We start from the raw sequence: 19,957 nt of genomic DNA on the forward strand, positions 1-19,957 counted from the left end.
CTATACTAGATCAACATGTGGAATCTTCTTATGAAGAACACTCTTCCTTGCATGAAACTCCAACAACGGATGATGCTTTAAGTGATGTGATTGATAGAATTGGGAGACTCAATCTTGATTCAGTCCCAACTCAATCAACGGAGCAGCCTAGACTATCTGAGAAAGGTCCCCCAAAGTGGCTGACAAAGACACTTGAAAGTGTTCATCCTGATGAGGTTGGAAAGACAGGAACTAGAAATTCAAACCAGCAAAATGGAGGTGATGTAGATGACTCTAATTCACCTGTTGACATGGATGTCTCTTATGATTGTGAATTAAATTTTTCTACAGATTTTGAACCAACTTTATTCAAAGAAGCTGCTTCTCATGATGAATGGAAAGAAGCGATGCAAAAGGAGTATGATGCCCTCATAAAGAACGACACTTGGAAGCTGGTTGATCCTCCATTAGGAATCAAACCAATTGGCTGCAAGTGGGTCTACAAGAGGAAGTATAAAGCTGATGGCTCACTTGACAAGCACAAATCCAGGCTTGTGGCAAAAGGTTTTGCACAGAAGGAAGGGGTCGATTATGAGGAGACTTTTGCCCCCACAACAAAATGGGCTACCATCCGGACACTCTTTGCCCTAGTAGCTTAGAACGGTTGGAAAGTCCATCAAATGGATGTAAAAACTGCTTTCTTGAATGGAGATCTAAAAGAGAATGTTTTTTTGTCCCAGCCTGAAGGATTTGCTGTGAAAGGACATGAACATGAAGTATGCAAACTTGTAAACTCCTTGTATGGCCTCAAACAAGCACTGCAAGCCTGGTATGAAAAACTAACTGAGTATCTTCTGAAACTCAATTTCAAACATTATGATCTTGATGATGCAACTTTATTTTTCAAGAAAGTTGGAAAAACAGTTGTATAGCTTGTGGTATATGTAGATGATCTTTTGATGATAGGGAACAATGAAAGCTACATTGCATCCATAAAGAAGGATTTGGGGAAAAGTTTTGAAATGACTGATTTGGGCTATGTTCATTACTATCTTGGTATTGGAGTAACTCAACATCCGAAGTCCATATTTCTTTCTCAAAAGAAGTACATTGGAGATCTGTTGAACAGGTTTGGCATGACAGAATGCAATCCTCTTACTACTCCAATGGAACAAAACTTAAAGCTCACATCTATTGAAGGAAAAGAATTTGAGGATGCAACAAAGTATAGATAGCTTGCAGGAAGTCTCAACTACCTAACTACTACCAGACCAAACATTTTGTTTGCTGTTGGAATCCTCTCCAGGTTTATGCAAAAGCCTTGTGAGGGACATTGGTCTGCTGCAAAAAGAGTTCTAAGGTACTTAAAGGGAACTCAAGACTTTGGAATCAAGTATACATAGGTGGACGACTTCAGCCTGATTGGATACTCTGATTCAGACTTCGATGGAGACAAAGAAACTGGGGTATCTACTTTAGGATATGATGAGTCTTGGATCAGGAGTTGTCTCCTAGAGATCACACAAACAATCAGTTCCAGCAGATTCCAGAACAGAAGTAGAATATGTGGCAGCAGCTGAAGCAACAAAATAAATTGTGTGGCTCAGGAAAATTCTTGAAGATTTGCTTTGTAAAACAAGTACAATCAACTCCACTCATGATTGACAATACCTTTGCAATAAAGTTGGCCAAGAACCCAAAATTCCATGATCGAACGAAGCACATCAATACTAAATATCATCTGATTCGACATCATGTTGAGGCCAAAACAATCCATCTCCGTCATTGTTCCACTAATGAGCAAATTGCAGACATCTTCACCAAAGCTCTTGGAAGAGAAAAGCTTGAACGATTCAAAATGATGCTTGGACTCACCAACATCCATTCAGATTAAGGGGGGGAATGTTGACACCTAATCATCAGGATTGTGTGAATGTAATTAATGTAAATAAATAATAAGAAATAGGAACAGTCATCGGGAGATGAAGTGAACAGTCTCCCCCTCATGTATATAATAAAGACCAACCTGAACGAATAATATACAAACTATTTTGAGGAGTTATTGCCTGGCATAACAGTGAAGTTCCTTATGTGCCCAAAATGATTGGAAGGGTTCCAAAAATAGTGATGAAGGGGATGGCCCCTTGATCTCCAATCAAATGACCTGTGGTGCCCCCAAGTGGCTCTTGGGGCACAAAGACATCCTCATGGGTCTCCAACTGAATTGAACAAGAATGTATCCCATCTTCAAAGGCTGGAAGGATGCTGCAAGCCCTCCCTATGTCTCCCATGGTAAGACACAACCCCGTCTAGGCCCTGGATCCATTGCCAAGTGCGTAGCCGGTAGGGCAAGGTAGTCGAGGTGCATCATCATCATCAAATAAGTGGGGCACGAGTAAGCAATGGATGGTGCTAAAGGATCCCATGGCATCACTATCTGTTACCTGCTATAGTGGAGACCCATGGCTCTTAATGCACACCCTACAAATAACAATATGACCCTTTGGAGGGTTTGGACCCTATATAAGGAGACCAAACCCCAAGATGAAGACCCACTATTGATTTGGGGTAGCATCGAATGTGCTTTAGCCATGAAAATTGGTGGAGAGGATAAGGTGCATGAGATATCAAAGACCTAGAAATGGTTTGGGGAAATTCTACCCGGTTAAGGAGATATTAAAATAATTAATAATTTTTAATGGAGTTCCTATGTCTAAACTTAGGAAAAATAAAATATCAATGGGTATTAATATAAAACTGTGTTAGAATGTTCTAAATGCAATGGATCAAGCCAAATCTAATCTTAGACGTTGATTAGAGATTTAATCTCGGTCGTTGAAGACTCAATAGAAAAATTATAAGAGGAGGCTTGAGGGTCAATTGGAGAGACAACAGAGTGATCAATCAGTTCAATTTTCTAGAGCGAGGTTTGCTAAGAGAAATTGAACCAGTGATTAGAGTTGGAGCGAGGGGCAGTGAGTATGAGGCAGAGAGGCAAAGATAATGTCCAAAGACTAGCGCAGAAGCAGAGAGGCAGACGCATAGCCAGAGGGAGCCACTCAAGAAGACGTAGAGGCAGTAATGACTGCGCAAAGGCCAGAAGGGCCTACGTCATCCATGTAGAGGTTGCAGAAGTGAGGCAGAGGGCCAGAGAGGCTGCGCAGAGCCTTAGAGGGCTGACGCAGAGGGTTTCAGGTTGATGCAGAGGCTAGAAGAGCTGACGTAGAGATTCAGGTTGTGCTTGAGAAGGTTTTGTGGGGCAGACTTTTAGAATATCTGCTTCCGAAGAGAGGTATTATTGCTAGACTTTTTATCTCTGTTGGGTGAGCCAGTTTGGCACCCAGTGTACTAAAGAAAAGCTGCTTAATAATAAAAACCCTCAGAACTGTTGCACCGATTTTACCAAGTTGGGTTTTTCCGGGGACGATTGTCCAAAAATAACGGTGTCCCTTGTGTGTTTGTTGATTTCTTTCAATTACTGATCTGTAGATGATTGAGATTGTATTATGTTTATTTCAGTATTTTTATGGTTAAATAACTTGTTAGTAATTAAACAAGTAGGCGGAACCAGAGAATACAGACAAAATTTCTAACGTGTAATACTTAGAAATTTCAACATGGTATCAGAGCATTGCAGATCACAGGAGAGTTGAATGCACCAACTAAATCAGAAAATTTGCAGCGGAAACAACTGTCCCAAGTGACAGAAGTTGTTCCTAAGCAAAAAGCAGCAGAGAAGGAGTGACGCAGAGAGCCTGTGTCATTAGTTCGAGTGAGAAAGGGCCAGTGCAGAAGCAGTGAGAGGCAAAAGAGGCTCACGAAGAGCCATGTCATCCTGCTCAGCCAGGTAGGAGTGACACAGTTGGCCAAAGGAGCGATTCAGCCTTGTCGGGATTGAGTAAAGCTAAGAGGCTCAGTTTCTTTAGCTGTTGGGGCCTAGGGAGTTGTGGGCAGATTGTGGATTGTGAAGCTGGTGGGGTGCTGTTGTTGTCAAAGAAGAACAATACCTAATGGGACAGAACCAAGGTAGAGGGAGTCGCTGCCTAGGCGGATTTCTAGCCAAGAAATCTAGAACTGTGTTGCAGGTGCAAAGAGGATCGGAGAGGAGCAGTTCGACAATTGGCAGGACGATTTTCCACGAGGGAAATCAAGACTCAGAGGGAGTCCAAAAGAGGAGCGGAGATGGCATTTGATGACGACTATGACATGAGTGCTCATGTACCTCTAGAGAAGAGGTGGGGTGACATCGAGCTATAGTTAGGAGGACTACAGGATCCTTGAGGTACCCAAACTCTTGGATTAGATCCAGTTATAGGAGCCCCAAAGTGACAGTAGAAGGATGGCAGATGTCAGTAGAAATGGATGCGGATGAAGCAACAAAGAGTGCTACAGTGCAGTAGTCCCTGGCAGTGCAGAGAGGTTTGCAGCAGTGCGAGAGGCACATAGTTGTTGCAGTAGTGCAGAGATAGCAGAGGGAGCACGAGATAGAGGCAGAGAGAGCTTCAACATCGGGAGTGTTTCTAGCTTGACAAGGATGTCAGTAGTTGGGTAGATCAGTTACCATCGTCTCAGTAACTAAGTTGCAGTGTAGCAGTAGCAACAGTGGTGCTATGGGTAGCATGATGCAACATGATGAGAGAGGGTTGTAGTGCAGATGCAGTGTTGGGAGAAAGGACCAGCAGCAGCACAGATGCAGAGGAGTTGTCGTACAGATGTAGCAGTGGAAGTGGTAGAGCCATGGGCAATAGTACAAGATGCAGTAGTGTAGAGGATGTTGGGCGGGAAGGCCAAGCATCAGCACAGGTACCGGTGCCGTATGATCAGAGTGATGTTCAGATGTGGAACATTATTAGAGCACATTACTCTCTAAGAGGGAGTGTTGATTTGGGGTAGCATCATATGTGCTCTAGCCATAAAAACTGGTGGAGAGACTCAAGCACATGAGATATCCAAGACTCAGAAATCGTTTGGAGAAATTCTACATAGTGAAGGAGATATTGAAATAATTAATATTTTTAATGGAGTTCTTAAGTCTAAACTTAGGAAAAATAAAATATTAATGGGTATTAATATAAAACTGTGTTAGAAGGTTCTAAATGACATGGATCAAGCCAAATCTAATCTTAGCCATTGATTAGAGATGTAATCTCTGCCGTTGAAGACTCAATAGAAAAAGTATAAGAGGAGGCTTGAGGATCAGTTGGAGAGACACTAGAGTGATCAGTCAGTTCGATTTTCTAGAGCAGGGTTTGCTAAGAGAAATCAAACCAGTGATCAGAGTTGTAGCAAGGGGCAATGAGTACAAGGCAGAGAAGAAGAGATAGTGCCAGAAGACCAACATAGAAGCAGAGAGGCAGACGCAGAGCCAGAGGAGCCACTTAGAAAGACACAGAGGCAGCAGTGACTACACAGAGGCCAGAAGGGCCTACGTCATGCACGCAGAGGCTGCAGAAGTGACGCAGAGGGCCAGAGAGGTTGTGCAGAGCCTCAGAGGGCTGACGCAGAGGGTTTCAGGTTGACGCAGAGGCCAGGAGGGCTGACGCAAAGCTTCAAATTGTGCTGCAGAGGGTTTTGTAGGGTAGACTTTCAGAATATCTGCTTCCCAAGAGAGGTGTTACTGCCAGATTTTTTTTATCTCTATCAGGTGAGCCAGTTTAGCACCCAGTGTACTCAAGAAAAGCTACTTAATAATAAAAACCCTCAGAATTGCTGCACCAGTTTTCCCAAGTTGGGTTTTTCCGGGGATGATTGTCCAAAAACAACTATGTCCCTTGTGTGTTTGTTGATTTCTTTCAATTACTGATCTTTAGATGGTTGAGACTGTATTTTGTTTATTTTAGTATTTATATGGTTAAATAACTTGTTAGTAATTAAATAAGTAGGTAGAATAAAACAAAGAATACAGATAAAATTTCTAACGGGTAATACTTAGAAATTTCAATACCCACCTACAATCCTGTATAAGATCCAATGTGTCCCCTCACCTTCCAGTACAACAAATCATTAGTGTAATTGAGCAAATAAGCTTACAAATCATGGAACTAGGTGGGCACTTCATAGCAACATGCCCTTCCATAATGGGCTTTAGAGTGTACCGGTGTCTCCAAGTTCAAGGAGGAGGTTAATTAAGGACCCTATTAGGTGGTTTCAACCTCTAAGGAAGTGACAGGTTCACGGTACATCTGTCATGTGGTAGGTGTCATGTGATATAATGATGGAACATAGTGGGGCATCAGGGGAAGGCTCCAAGCCACATGCCATGGTATAAGGTTAGCTATGATGAGGGAAGCCCACACTTGGGTGTATAGATGTAGGAGGGAGAAATCGTGGTATATGAGTTACCCTGGCCTTTGTTTTTCCACCCTTCTTCATATGCCTTTTGCCATTTTATTGATTTTTCTTTTATAGCTGTTCAGGGTTCCAAGACAGCTTGGACAGCTTGTACATTTTGTATTTCTTTTGGACAGTCATCAGACTTCAGTAGTTGTTCTCCATGGATTTCAAGATATGTTCGTTTTGATTTATTACTATCTTGGAATGTGTTTATAGACTCTAAACGTCTTGTAATGAATAGAGTTTTATATGGTTCTTTATTTCTTGAGTTGTAAACGTGAACCTTAAAAGTAAAGGGGATTAGGATGTCTTTTCAGATGAAAAATTGAGGTAACTTTGCATAATTTTATGTCTCGTGAAGCTTAATCTTCACTTACTGTCCAACTTTAGCATATGGAAATTTTCAGCTTCCAATGTATAATATATATGTCTGGTACTGTTATATGTATTGTTGTTTTATGCTATTTCGTTTCAAGATTTGTCTGGATTAGTGTGCATGTACTCTCTGTAATTATATCCATATCAGTATATTCAGATTGATATTAGGAAGGTCTTAAGGGATGAACAAGAGTTCAACTTTAATATATTTAGGAATTTCCTCCATTCCTTCTTGAACATAGTTAAATTTATATGCATTGGTGTTTTGTTGGCAACATTGCTAAAGCAACTAAGAGATGTTTGTATTGAAACTCTTGTCCTTCTCTTCTCATTTATCATTTCTATATACTCAATATGTTGGAAGAAGTTCAACTGTTATTCTAAGTAATGTTTAATTCTGTCAGTGATACAGAATGGAGTCCATTGAAGTCGCTTTATTTTTCTGCAAATTTTTCTTGATGTCAAAACTGTTTAGATCTTGTTGTTTATTGGGTGCATTGATAGTGTTTTGTATAGAATGTGACAGTAGGAAATGTATGTAAAGTGTCCTTGTTAATTCTAGTTGACTTAATATGTATGATATGGATATTGCTAACTAACATAGTTAATTTCTGTAGGTTTTCTCAGTGTTTCATTTCACCATTGGTGAAAGCTGAAGCTATGGAACGTGAGGTACAATCAGTTGATTCAGGTGGTTATACTTTTCAATTCCACTTCAATCTTGTATTTTCTTATGGGGCGTCATGTCTATTGCTGTGATTGTTGAAATTTAATTTCTCCACATTATTTGTATTACAATCGTCATTTTTCCTCCATAGAAGTCAATATGGTTTCCCATGTAGTTTCTTATGAGTTGTCTGTATGAAATGTCACATACTGTAGAGTTTTATCAAAATTCCCAAAGTGATACCTGTCGTCTTCATCAACTTCAATGTCATTCTGCTGACCCACAACATCCATTTAATAGATTTACAATCGGTATGCTACCAATTAATAACTTACGGATACCTTTTTTTGTATTAGCTTCTTATTGGACAATATACTATATGGTCTTCTCATTGGATGGTCCTCATACAGGCAATAAAAAAAGTTTAATGGAACCAGTGTCAGAAGACATTGATATGCGAGCAAAAATCTTGAATTTCTACACAGAATACTATCTTCCTGGACGCATGAAACTTGTTATAATTGGTGGTGGTGAGTAATAAATTTCAGAATTTAAGATAAGATAAGGTAGGATAAGATAATCTTATTAATGTCCAACTAATGGCTGTTATTTTACTTAAGACATTGAGCTGACTATTACCATTCTTTTCTCATTTTGAATTGCGAATGTTGTGATGCTTGGAAATGTCAGAGCCATTGAATACCCTGGAGGAATGGGTTGTGGAGCTGTTTGGAAATGTTAGAAAAGGTGGTCTGGAAAAGTTGAATTTCTACAAGGAGGGACCTATTTGGGAACCTGGAAGAATCTTTTGGGTACAAGCTGTCCAGGATCTTCATGCTCTCAATGTGACATGGTCATTGCCTTGTCTTGATAAGGAATACTTGAAGAAGCCAGACCTTTATTTGTCTTATCTTATTGGTCATGGTATGCATTTCAGAGATGACCTTTGTAAACTGTGTCGACTAATGTTTGCCATAGTTGCTCAGCTTTAGTTCTATTTGGCATTACAAATATTTTGTAACTATCGAGTATGTGTTTAATTATAATTAGTTAAATATCGCATGGTTTTAAATATCTACTTTCTCAATAATAAGTATTTATATACCCTCTTACTGCCTAGATTAGCATCTAAGTGGAAAAGACCTTGGGGAACCGGATGGGAGTTTTATCATTGTCATCTCAAAACAACTTCCCCTTCACATTGGCTGGCTCTCAAGAGGTCAAATGGGGTATCCCTTTGATACATAATTAATTATTAGGAGAGCTTATGCAAATATTGATTATGGTGTAGCTAATAATTGCAAACATTTAATTTAACAATGAACTGATTGAATCCCACAATAAAATGCAAAGGATCCGTCAACTTAGTTATGTAATACCTTAAAATGATCAACTTTAGAAGAACACGCATGAATCAAAATAATCCACTTAGATACTAAAATAAATTAGAAATTTGTGGATTGAACTCCAAATCTGATTTATTAAATGTGCAAGAGTAAAATTGAAATTTGCAAGATATTGATTACCATCCCAAGTTAATTATAAACTTTGAAGAAGTAAACTAGGGTTATGAAACAATGTAGTGAGTGAAACATATTACTTGCAATAGATACAAATTGTGTTTTAAAGAAAACTTCAAGTCAAAGATAAACACAAGAGATGTAATCCTGGAGTTGGAACACAAATAGACCTTATATGTGTGAGGTGTGTCGCTGCAAAATCTAGCAGGTCTTGGAGAGGGAAACCCTACAAGGCATAAATTAGACCCAGAAACAACAATGTGCTAGTGGCATGTTGTCCACAATTTTTTCAACAATCCAAGGAAGTAGTGTGCAAACAAGTCGAGAAATTTTTTGAAAGATCAAAGTCATTAGTTAGCATGAATATGTCATTGTAAACCCAATTTCTGCAGGTTTTATTGTAAATGATACTAGCAAGACCATTTATTTATGTCAAAACACCTAGGTAAGCCTCTGATTTTGGCAAAATATTTCATCCTAGAAAGTTTTTTAACCTCTCGAAATTATGTGTGTTTGTAAACACACTTAATCGGAAGAGTTTTTCTTCTAGCTTAAACCCCAAAGCTAGGGTGAAATTGTGTTTACCGAGTCTTTTTTAAAAGTGTGTTTAGGTAGTGCATGGTCCCTCGTAATCAAAACACTATGCTTAAATTATTTTATTATATAGACACTTGGTTTCATACTAGATCATATTGTGCCGCATAATTGGATAAATTATTAAGGGTCTATGTCTATAGGTGTTTTCCCTTTCAAGATTTGAATTTGTAATTATTTTGATGTAAAAATATTTGGTGCATGGTCCCTCGCAACCAAAAACCATGGCTAAAATATTTGACGGTGGAAAAAATTATTAGTCCCCTCTATAGTCAATTAATTATTTTTTTTTGCCTAAATTAAATAAAAACCTTAATCCATAAAATTAAATAATTTTGAGTCAAAAAATACTTATAGAGAAATTAATTTCTCTCCAAGCGGAAAATAATAAAAAATTTGTAGGTCAAAAGGAAGTCAATTTCTGGAGGTCCTCCACTAAGGGAAAAATGATATTATAGGAGAATTTGAGCCCTTGGACCTTGGTGGTTAAGTCAAAGTCAAATTTTTTAGAAAATTAATCCAAATATTAATTTTTTAAATTAATAAAAAAGGTTTTTAAGATATTTGAGTTTTTCATCTAAAAATTCGACAATGGAGATTAAAATATGATCAAGTTATTTTCAACGGTCGAGATTATTTTGACAAGGTTCAAAGCCAACTAGTTGTTATTTTCCACTGGAAAGGGTTTTCTCTATATAAAGAATCCATTTAGCTTCTATTTCCTTGTGAAAATTCATGCACTGAAGGAACCCCTATTGCAGCAAATCTGAATCAACTTCACCTACTTGATTTTGAAATTTGCATTCATCAAGTTATTCTTCTAAACACTGAAGCAAATTACTTCTGTAACCTACACTAATTAAATATTTGATCTCATGAAACAGAAAACAGAGCAAAGAATAAGGTACATAGGACACTCTTATTTTTCGGCACAACAGTCACCAGAAAAACCCAATGCGGGAAAACTGGTGCAACAGTTCTGAGGGTTTATTATTAAGCAGGATAAATATCTGAGTTCAAATCTAGGACGCTGATCTAGAAATCCTTTATAGAGAAAATACTGGCGGAAAATCTAAGCGAATTTTACCTCACTTCACCTGACAGAATTTTGGCTGATCTGGCACAAGACTGGCTAACCCCGACTATTATTGCGTTGGCCCTGTTGACCACTACCGGTCAACTACCCATGTAGAACACTCCCTCTTTTCTTGGCAGAAAGGGGTAGCACCTGAATGACGTGTCCGTGCTAGCCTGCAGTCATCAGCAGCTTGATCATTTTAATTGTAAACCCAGTCTGCATGTATGAATTGTAAATAATCTTAGCAGATATGAGTCATTTATGTAAAATTGCCTAGGTGGACCTAACTTTCTAATGATAATCTACGTCCCAGAAAGTTTTTCGTCTCACCGATCTATGATCGGTAGAGTTTTCCTTCAGCGTGACCCCAAATCCGGGATGCATTTTGTTATTAGAACTTTAGGAGAATCCTAGTGTGTTAATCTGCTAGATTATAGTTGTGTCGCAGAAACTGGGTGATTTATGAGGGTCTATGATAAAGGGATTTTCCCCCTTAAGATGTAAATTGTAAAAGTCATGATGTAATGTGTCTTGAGGGTTGGAAAATGTTTTAAATCCCCTCATGAGTCCTGAGTCCTAAGTCCTAGGTCCTAAGTGATGTTTCCAAAGGCTTAGTTCGATGATCCATTTAAGAGAATAAAAAAAATAATAAAATAAATAAAAATTAAAAAAATTAAAAAATGAAATAAATAAAAAATTACAAAAATTATAAAATAAAGCAAAAAACCCTAAATAATAAAATAATAATATTTTGAGTGAATGCATGCAAAATATTATTTTTAATAATAAGTTAACAATTTCGACGGATGAGATTAAGAGATGTCTTGATCCTCATCGACGGTCGAGATCATTTCGACATGGATCACTCGAACTAGCCGTTGGGATCATTTCCTTTAAATAGGGTGCTAGGGGTCATTTCAGATCATTGGATCTGTGAGTCTGGTACTGAAGAAGCTCTCTTGTAATCTGTTTCTGGTTAATAAAAGAAGACTTTGGGGTCCAAATCTAGCTGGTGTTACTCTCTGGAAGTGCTGTGAGCTAATTTAGTTTCTGCATATTTTATTTTTCAGCCATTAATAATAGCTTATTGTAGAGTATTGTGAGCACAGGTATCTTGTTCACTTGCTAGGGTTTGAGTGGTGTTAGGGTTTCTGAAGTAGTGGCAGGTATCTCCATTACTTTTGGGATCTAACAACATTTTTGCCCTCTTTACTGATGGCTGTTTTGATCTGTGCAAAAAACCCTTACTGAAGAAGATTGGTGGGTGTTTGGGGAAGTTCTCGGTTGAACCAGCCAACTCCCGTAAGCATTTTTTGCTGAGCCCAGTTGGATTTGATCCTGGGTCTATCATTCAGTTTATTTTTCCTAATTTGCATGAGAGATTTTCTGAAGTTCTTCATAGTGAAAATCTGAAATTTTTTAATAAAAAGAAGATATTTCTGTTCTTATTGCTGAATCTGGCTGTTAAGGGGCCAAAATTTGTAAATTATTCGACTCATCTGGGGTTTCAAAATTTTGCTTTATACACAGATTTCAAATTAGGATTTTTTGCGATTGTAGGTACGGGGTTTCTTCTTCAAGGGTTTCTGAGCAAGAAAGTAGAAAGTTTTGTGATCAGTTTCAATCCTGATGCTGTCATCCACTTTCCCATTTTCAATTCACATCCAGACAGCAGCCACCTGTAATAAAAAATCTAAAAATAATAAGCTGCGTGTGTTTACCCAGTTTGCAAGCGTTTAAGGCTTTTTCTTATCCGCCATCAAGGTTATCCGCAGACAAATCCGAGCCCATCCCTTCACTCAGCTGACGTGCGGTTTCAAGTTTCACTTCTGTTTCTTTGACATGTACGTGGGATTGACTGCAAAGGATCAACAGAAATCTTCATTTTTTGTCCACCAACAAGCTCAAGCCACGTTTGAATAAATTTCTGCTGATGTATTTTCGAGAGTACATTTTTTTTTTACAAATCCTTCCAGCGTGAATCTGTTGCCTGTGTGTGGCTGCCGCTGAGGACATTTACGTGAGCCTACAAACGTTTAAGATTTTCTGCCGTCGAGCATATTGTATCACGCAGTGAACGCAGGTAGCAGGGCGTAAATGGTTCCTCTTCAGTGAACGCCAGGTAGCAAAGCCAAATCTTAATCGTTCCACTCAGAAACGCTCAGGTAAGTTCCGTCTCGACCCAGGTTTTCTTTGACCCAGTGCGTCGGTGCATCATCGTATCGCCATATCTTTATTTGCCAGCGTGCCCAGGATCGGCCCGCAAGCCTGTTGAACGTTCCGCAGACATCTGAGCTTGCGTCGATTTCTTTTTTCTACTGGGTTAGCACGTTCCTTGTTCCCGTCTTCGAAAATCTAGTTCAGCTCTTCATGGTTTCAATTTAGGTTTTCTGTTCGATTTGGTAGAGTGCTGAGAGCGTAAAGCGTTATGAGAAATAGGATTGTGTAGTTTTCTTTGGTTTGGATTATTTTTAGTGTAGCATGTATCATATATTTTCGGTAGTTTAATTCTCAATTTTATGATATAGAACATTCACGTGGTCATGTTCTAGTTTTTTATTAGGGTTTAGTCATAATTCAAACTTTATCATTTTTAGATTTTAGTTTTTTTTTTTTAAATTAGATTTAAATTTAGTTTTATTTTATTTTTTTATTTTAAATTTTAAAAATAATAATAATAATATTAAAATAAATTAAAAAAAATTCATTTATAAATTTTTTTATTTTTAGGCTTTACGTTTAGTTTTAATATAGTTGAGTTTTAGATTAAATTTAAATTTAGATTTTTTTTAAAATTTTTTTTAGGCTTTGTTTAAAGTTTATAAATAAAAATTCATAAAAAGGTATTTTAGGGTTTTAGCTTTAGTTTTAGATTTTAAAATTTTGAATTGTATTTTATTCAGATTTTAATTTAGTTTTAATTTTACTTTAAAAAAAAAAAAAATTTAAAAAGCATAAAAAATTTTAAAATATTGTGGAAATTTTCTTTGCCAGATCCAGTTACATCTTTTATGCTGAGATTTAAATTTTCAAGTCTGGACACGAATATGATATCTGGTTAATGATTTATGATTCTCGTGGTGGTTTAAAGCATTCATCTCTTCAAATTTCTCAGTTGATGGATATCGTTTTGGTCATTCTAAGAGCATTGTGAGTTTAACTGATATCTTGCGATGAAAAATGATTGCTGTTCAGGGTTTGTGTTTCTATATCATCTAACAAGTAATCGTTTTAACAACAATCTCTTAAGGCACTGGTCTTTAAGCTTCTAAATCCATCTAGTGCTTATCCTATCGTGTCTCCCAACCAACTGGTCGACAGTTGGTCTTCATCATATCATAGGGTCTACCCCTCTTAGCCACGGGAGACAGGCTTAAACGGAGAGATCGGGGATCAGAGTGACAGCCCCCGGTATGAGCGTTGTCGTGTCAATCTGCGTGACAACATTTTTTGGTGCCGTTGCCGGGGAAAGAGTTTTTATGTTCCTGGAGTTTCATCGACATTCATTTTCTCATCTTTCTCATCTCTCTTTTTGAGCTGGCAGATTCAACCCTTGGGGTTATCATTTGGATCTTTTATTGCCTTATTTTTCGCCATATCAGTGGCATCTCCTCGGTTTGTTTCTTGTTTGGGTGGCGACTCCATTTTCATATTTTTTCCCAGACAAGAAGCTTTCCTCATATCTTCTTATGGTTACTTTTTGGATCCTAGAATCAGATTCATTGTTCAAGTGGCGACTCCACTCCTTTCATCTATTGATTTTCTTGAGCAGAGATCTCATTCTATCATCCATCTGATCCCTTATTAGTCATCATGGATTATTCATTTAAACCATGTCGTTTTACTGACCGTCGCCATGATTTTCCGGAGGAGGCCATTTCTAAATTACCTATTTTCTCGGGTGGTGATTCAATCGCTGTTAGAAGACATCTAGGCTTGTTTACTCGCATAATGATCATATATTGTAGACCCCCTCAGTTTAATCATGAAGATATCAAGATGCGTCTTTTTGTCTTTTCTTTAGAGGGTGATGCTTTGAATTGGTTTAACAATTTTCCTAAGGATTCTTTCACTTCTTTACAAGACATTGTCAATGCTTTCAAAGATAGATATGGTTATCCAAACAGCTTGCCTTCTGCCTCTAAAATTGTGCAAAAGAAAGAAAGTAATCCTATTAAAGATCCAGCTGTTGAAGAAAGATTTCAAGATCAGAATGTGTCATCCACCAGTACTATTGCAGATCAAGTCCATGATAGTGGAAAATCAGGGACAAATGACAATGAAAAGGAAGAGCAAAAGCAAATTATACAAGAACTAATGATGCTGGTAAAAAATATGGAGGCTAATCAAACTAATTATGTTAATGATGTGAGAACTTTGTGCACCCACCTTGAAAAACGTAATAGGGAGATGGAGATCACGCAAAAACAGCATGCTAAAGAAATTGAGGCCATGAAGACTAATCATGAAACAGTAATTAGTTTCATGCAAAGCAAAATATCAGGCTTAGAGGAAAATATGATGACCATGAAAGAGGATCATGATAGGGAAATTAATTCTATGCAAAACAAGTTATTAACTATGGATGAAGAAATGACTATCATGACGTTTGATCATAATAATCAGTTGGCCACCATGCAAGCAAATCATAAAGAGGAAATAAACTCCATGCAACATTGCTTGATGAACATAAAGGAAAAGAAAAAGCGCAAGAGAAAGAAAATGAGAAGAAGATTTGATGCATCAGACGGCCGTGAGCAGCTTGATTTTCGGATAGGAAAAAGTCCTACCATATGCAGAATTGGACATGGCACATCCGACAGGCAGCCGATAGATCTGCCTGAAAGCAAGCAAATGCTCAGTATACACTATATTGAACACATCTGATGCCATGGGGCATCCTTTGTATTGTGTTTCTAACCCTACTTGTCATTTCAGCATTTTCATTTCGGTTTTAGGATTAGATTTGCTTTTCTAGATTAGTTAATAAATGAAGAGCTTATATCTTTCCTGTGCTTAATGTTATATGATGATTTTTGGACAGACACTACTTATATTTTGTTGTGTGTTGCATGGATGCAGATTCTGGATTCTCACATTCCTACAGAGCAGCAACGTTTCCCCAAGTAGAGCCAGATGTTGACCACTACCGGTCAACTACCCATGCAGTACACCCCTCTTTTCTTGGCAGAAAGGGGTAGCACCTGAACGACGTGTCCATGCCAGCCTGCAGTCATCAGCAACTTGATCATTTTAATTGTAAACCCAGTCTGCATGTATGAATTGTAAATAATCTTAGCAGATATGAGTCGTTTATGTAAAATTGCCTAGGTGGACCTAACTTTCTAATGATAATCAACGTCCCGGAAGGTTTTTCGTCTCACCGATCTATGATTGGCAGAGTTTTCCTTCAGCCTGACCCCAAAGCCGGTATGCATTTTGTTATTAGAACTTTAGGAGAATCCTAGTGTGTTAATCTTCTAGATTATAGTTGTGTCGCAGAAACTGGGTGATTTATGAGGGTCTATGATAAAGGGGTTTTCCCCCTTAAGATGTAAATTGTAAAAGTCATGATGTAATGTGTCTTGAGGGTTGGAAAATGTTTTAAATCCCCTCATGAGTCCTAAGTCCTAAGTCCTAGGTCCTAGGTGATGTTTCCAAAGGCTTAGTTCGATGATCCATTTAAGAGAATAAATAAAATAATAAAATAAATAAAAATTTAAAAATTTAAAAAATGGAATAAATAGAAAATTATAAAAAATTATAAAATAAAGCAAAAGACCCTAAATAATAAAATAATAATATTTTGAGTGAATGCATGCAAAATATTATTTTTAATAATAAGTTAACAATTTCGACGGATGAGATTAAGAGATGTCTTGATCCTCATCGACGGTCGAGATCATTTCGACATGGATCACTCGAACTAGCCGTTGGCATCATTTCCTCTAAATAGGGTGCTAGGGGTCATTTCAGATCATTGGATCTGTGAGTCTGGTACTGAAGAAGCTCTCTTGTAATCTGTTTCTGGTTAATAAAAGAAGACTTTGGGGTCCAAATCTAGCTGGTGTTACTCTCTGGAAGTGTTGTGACCTAATTTAGTTTCTGCATATTTTATTTTTCAGCCATTAATAATAGCTTATTGTAGAGTATTGTGAGCACAGGTATCTTGTTCACTTGCTAGGGTTTGAGTGGTGTTAGGGTTTCTGAAGTAGTGGCAGGTATATCCATTACTTTTGGGATCTAGCAGCATTTTTGCCCTCTTTACTGATGGTTGTTTTGAGCTATGCAGAAAACCCTTACTGAATAAGATTGGTGGGCGTTTGGGGAAGTTCTCGGCTGAACCAGCCAACTCCCGCAAGCATTTTTTGCTGAGCCCAGTTGGATTTGATCCTGGGTCTATCATTCCTCATTTTCATGAGAGATTTTCTGAAGTTCTTCATAGTGAAAATCTGAAATTTTTTAACAAAAAGAAGATATTTCTGTTCTTATTGCTGAATCTGGCTGTTAAGGGGCCAAAATTTGTAAATTATTTGACTCATCTGGGGTTTCAAAATTTTGCTTTATACACAGATTTCAAATTAGGATTTTTTGCGATTGCAGGTACGGGGTTTCTTTTTCAAGGGTTTCTGAGCAAGAAAGTAGAAAGTTTTGTGATCAGTTTCAATCCTGAAGCTGTCATCCGCTTTCCCATTTTCAATTCACATCCAGACAGCAGCCACATGTAATAAAAAATCTAAAAATAATAAGCCGTGTGTGTTTACCCAGTTTGCAAGCGTTTAAGGCTTTTTCTTATCCGCCATCAAGGTTATCCGCAGACAAATCCGTGCCCATCCCTTCACTCAGCTGACGTGCGGTTTCAAGTTTCACTTCTGTTTCTTTGACATGTACGTGGGATCGACTGCAAAGGATCAACAGAAATCTTCAGTTTCTGTCCACCAACAAGCTCAAGCCACGTTTGAATAAATTTTTGCTGATGTATTTTCGAGAGTACATTTTTTTTTACAAATCCTTCCAGCGTGAATCTGTTGCCTGTGTGTGGCTACCGCTGAGGACATTTACGTGGGCCTACAAACGTTTAAGATTTTCCGCCGTCGATCATATTGTATCACGCAGTGAACGCATGTAGCAGGGCGTAAATGGTTTCTCTTCAGTGAACGCAGGTAGCAAAGCCAAATCTTAATCGTTCCACTCAGAAATGCTCAGGTAAATTCTGCCTCGACCCAACTTTTCTTTGACCTAGTGCGTCGGTGCATCATCGTATCGCCATATCATTATTTGCCAGCGTGCCCAGGATCGGCCCGCAGGCCTGTTGAACTTTCCGCAGACATCTGAGCTCGCGTCAATTTCTTTTTTCTACTGGGTTAGCACGTTCCTTGTTCCCGTCTTCGAAAATCTAGTTCAGCTCTTCATGGTTTCAGTTTAGGTTTTCTGTTCGATTTGGTAGAGTGCTGAGAGCGTAAAGCGTTATGAGAAATAGGATTGCGTAGTTTTCTTTGGTTTGGATTATTTTTAGTGTAGCATGTATCATATATTTTCGGTAGTTTAATTCTTAGTTTTATGATATAGAACATTCACGTGGTCATGTTTTAGTTTTTGATTAGGGTTTAGTCATAATTCAAACTTTATCATTTTTAGATTTTAGTTTTTTTTTAAATTAGATTTAAATTTAGTTTTATTTTATTTTTTATTTTAAATTTAAAAAAAAAATAATAATAATAAAATAAATTTAAAAAAAAAAGTTCATTTATAAATTTTTTTATTTTTAGGCTTTACGTTTAGTTTTAATATAGTTGAGTTTTAGATTAAATTTAAATTTAGATTTTTTTTAAATTTTTTTTAGGCTTTGTTTAAAGTTTATAAATAAAAATTCATAAAAAGGGATTTTAGGGTTTTAGCTTTAGTTTTAGATTTTAAAATTTTGAATTGTATTTTATTCAGATTTTAATTTAGTTTTAATTTTACTTAAAAAAAAAAAAAAAATTGAAAAAGCATAAAAAATTTTAAAATATTGTGGAAATTTTCTTTGCCAGATCCAGCTACATCTTTTATGCTGAGATTTAAATTTTCAAGTCTGGACACGAATATGATATCTGGTTAATGATTTATGATTCTCGTGGTGGTTTAAAGCATTCATCTCTTCAAATTTCTCAGTTGTTGGATATCGTTTTGGTCATTCTAAGAGCATTGTGAGTTTAACTGATATCTTGCGATGACAAATGATTGTTGTTCACGGTTTGTGTTTCTATATCATCTAACAAGTAATCGTTTAACAACAATCTCTTAAGGCACTGGTCTTTAAGCTTCTAAATCCATTTAGTGCTTATCCTATCGTGTCTCCCAACCAACTGGTCGACAGTTGGTCTTCATCATATCATAGGGTCTACCCCTCTTAGCCACGGGAGACAGGCTTAAACGGAGAGATCGGGGATCAGAGTGACAGCCCCTGGTCTGAGCATTGTCGTGTCAATCTGAGCGACAACATTTTTTGGCGCCGTTGTCGGGGAAAGAGTATTTATGTTCCTGGAGTTTCATCGACATTCATTTTCTCATCTTTCTCATCTCTCATTTTGAGCTGGCAGATTCAACCCTTGGGGTTATCATTTGGATCTTTTATTGCCTTATTTTTCGCCATATCAGTGGAATCTCCTCGGTTTGTTTCTTGTTTGGGTGGCGACTCCATTTTCTTATTTTTTCCCAGACAAGAAGCTTTCCTCATATCTGCTTATGGTTACTTTTTGGATCCTAGAATCAGATTCATTGTTCAAGTGGCGACTCCACTCCTTTCATCTATTGATTTTCTTGAGCAGAGATCTCATTCTATCATCCATCTGATCCCTTATTAGTCATCATGGATTATTCATTTAAACCATGTCGTTTTACTGACCGTCGCCATGATTTTCCGTAGGAGGCCATTTCTAAATTACCTATTTTCTCGGGTGGTGATTCAATCGCTGTTAGAAGACATCTAGGCTTGTTTACTCGCATAATGATCATATATTGTAGACCCCCTCAGTTTAATCATGAAGATATCAAGATGCGTCATTTTGTCTTTTCTTTAGAGGGTGATGCTTTGAATTGGTTTAACAATTTTCCTAATGATTCTTTCACTTCTTTACAAGACATTGTCAATGCTTTCAAAGATAGATATGGTTATCCAAACAGCTTGCCTTCTGCCTCTAAAATTGTGCAAAAGAAAGAAAGTAATCTTATTAAAGATCCAGTTGTTGAAGAAAGATTTCAAGATCAGAATGTGTCATCCACCAGTACTATTGTAGATCAAGTCTGTGATAGTGGAAAATCAGGGACAAATGACAATGAAAAGGAAGAGCAAAAGCAAATTATACAAGAACTAATGATGCTGGTAAAAAATATGGAGGCTAATCAAACTAATTATGTCAATGATGT

At 37.4% G+C, this 19,957-nt stretch overlaps 1 protein-coding gene across 1 annotated transcript in view; it reads left to right on the forward strand.

Annotated features, from left to right (window-relative positions):
• Positions 1 to 19,957, forward strand: part of LOC149163430 (nardilysin-like) — a 694,409-nt gene that overhangs the window by 197,390 nt on the left and 477,062 nt on the right. The window contains exons 5-8 of the mRNA XM_089431708.1: positions 7,308 to 7,381; positions 7,573 to 7,668; positions 7,768 to 7,887; positions 8,048 to 8,281. Coding sequence (XP_089287834.1) covers positions 7,308 to 7,381; positions 7,573 to 7,668; positions 7,768 to 7,887; positions 8,048 to 8,281 — 524 coding nt within the window. The remainder of the gene's footprint in view (positions 1 to 7,307; positions 7,382 to 7,572; positions 7,669 to 7,767; positions 7,888 to 8,047; positions 8,282 to 19,957) is intronic.

The sequence above is a fragment of the Pinus tabuliformis genome, chromosome 5_1, assembly GCF_031772625.1.
Source record: "Pinus tabuliformis cultivar Carrire ecotype Pingquan chromosome 5_1, CPIR1, whole genome shotgun sequence".
NCBI lineage: Eukaryota > Viridiplantae > Streptophyta > Pinopsida > Pinales > Pinaceae > Pinus > Pinus tabuliformis.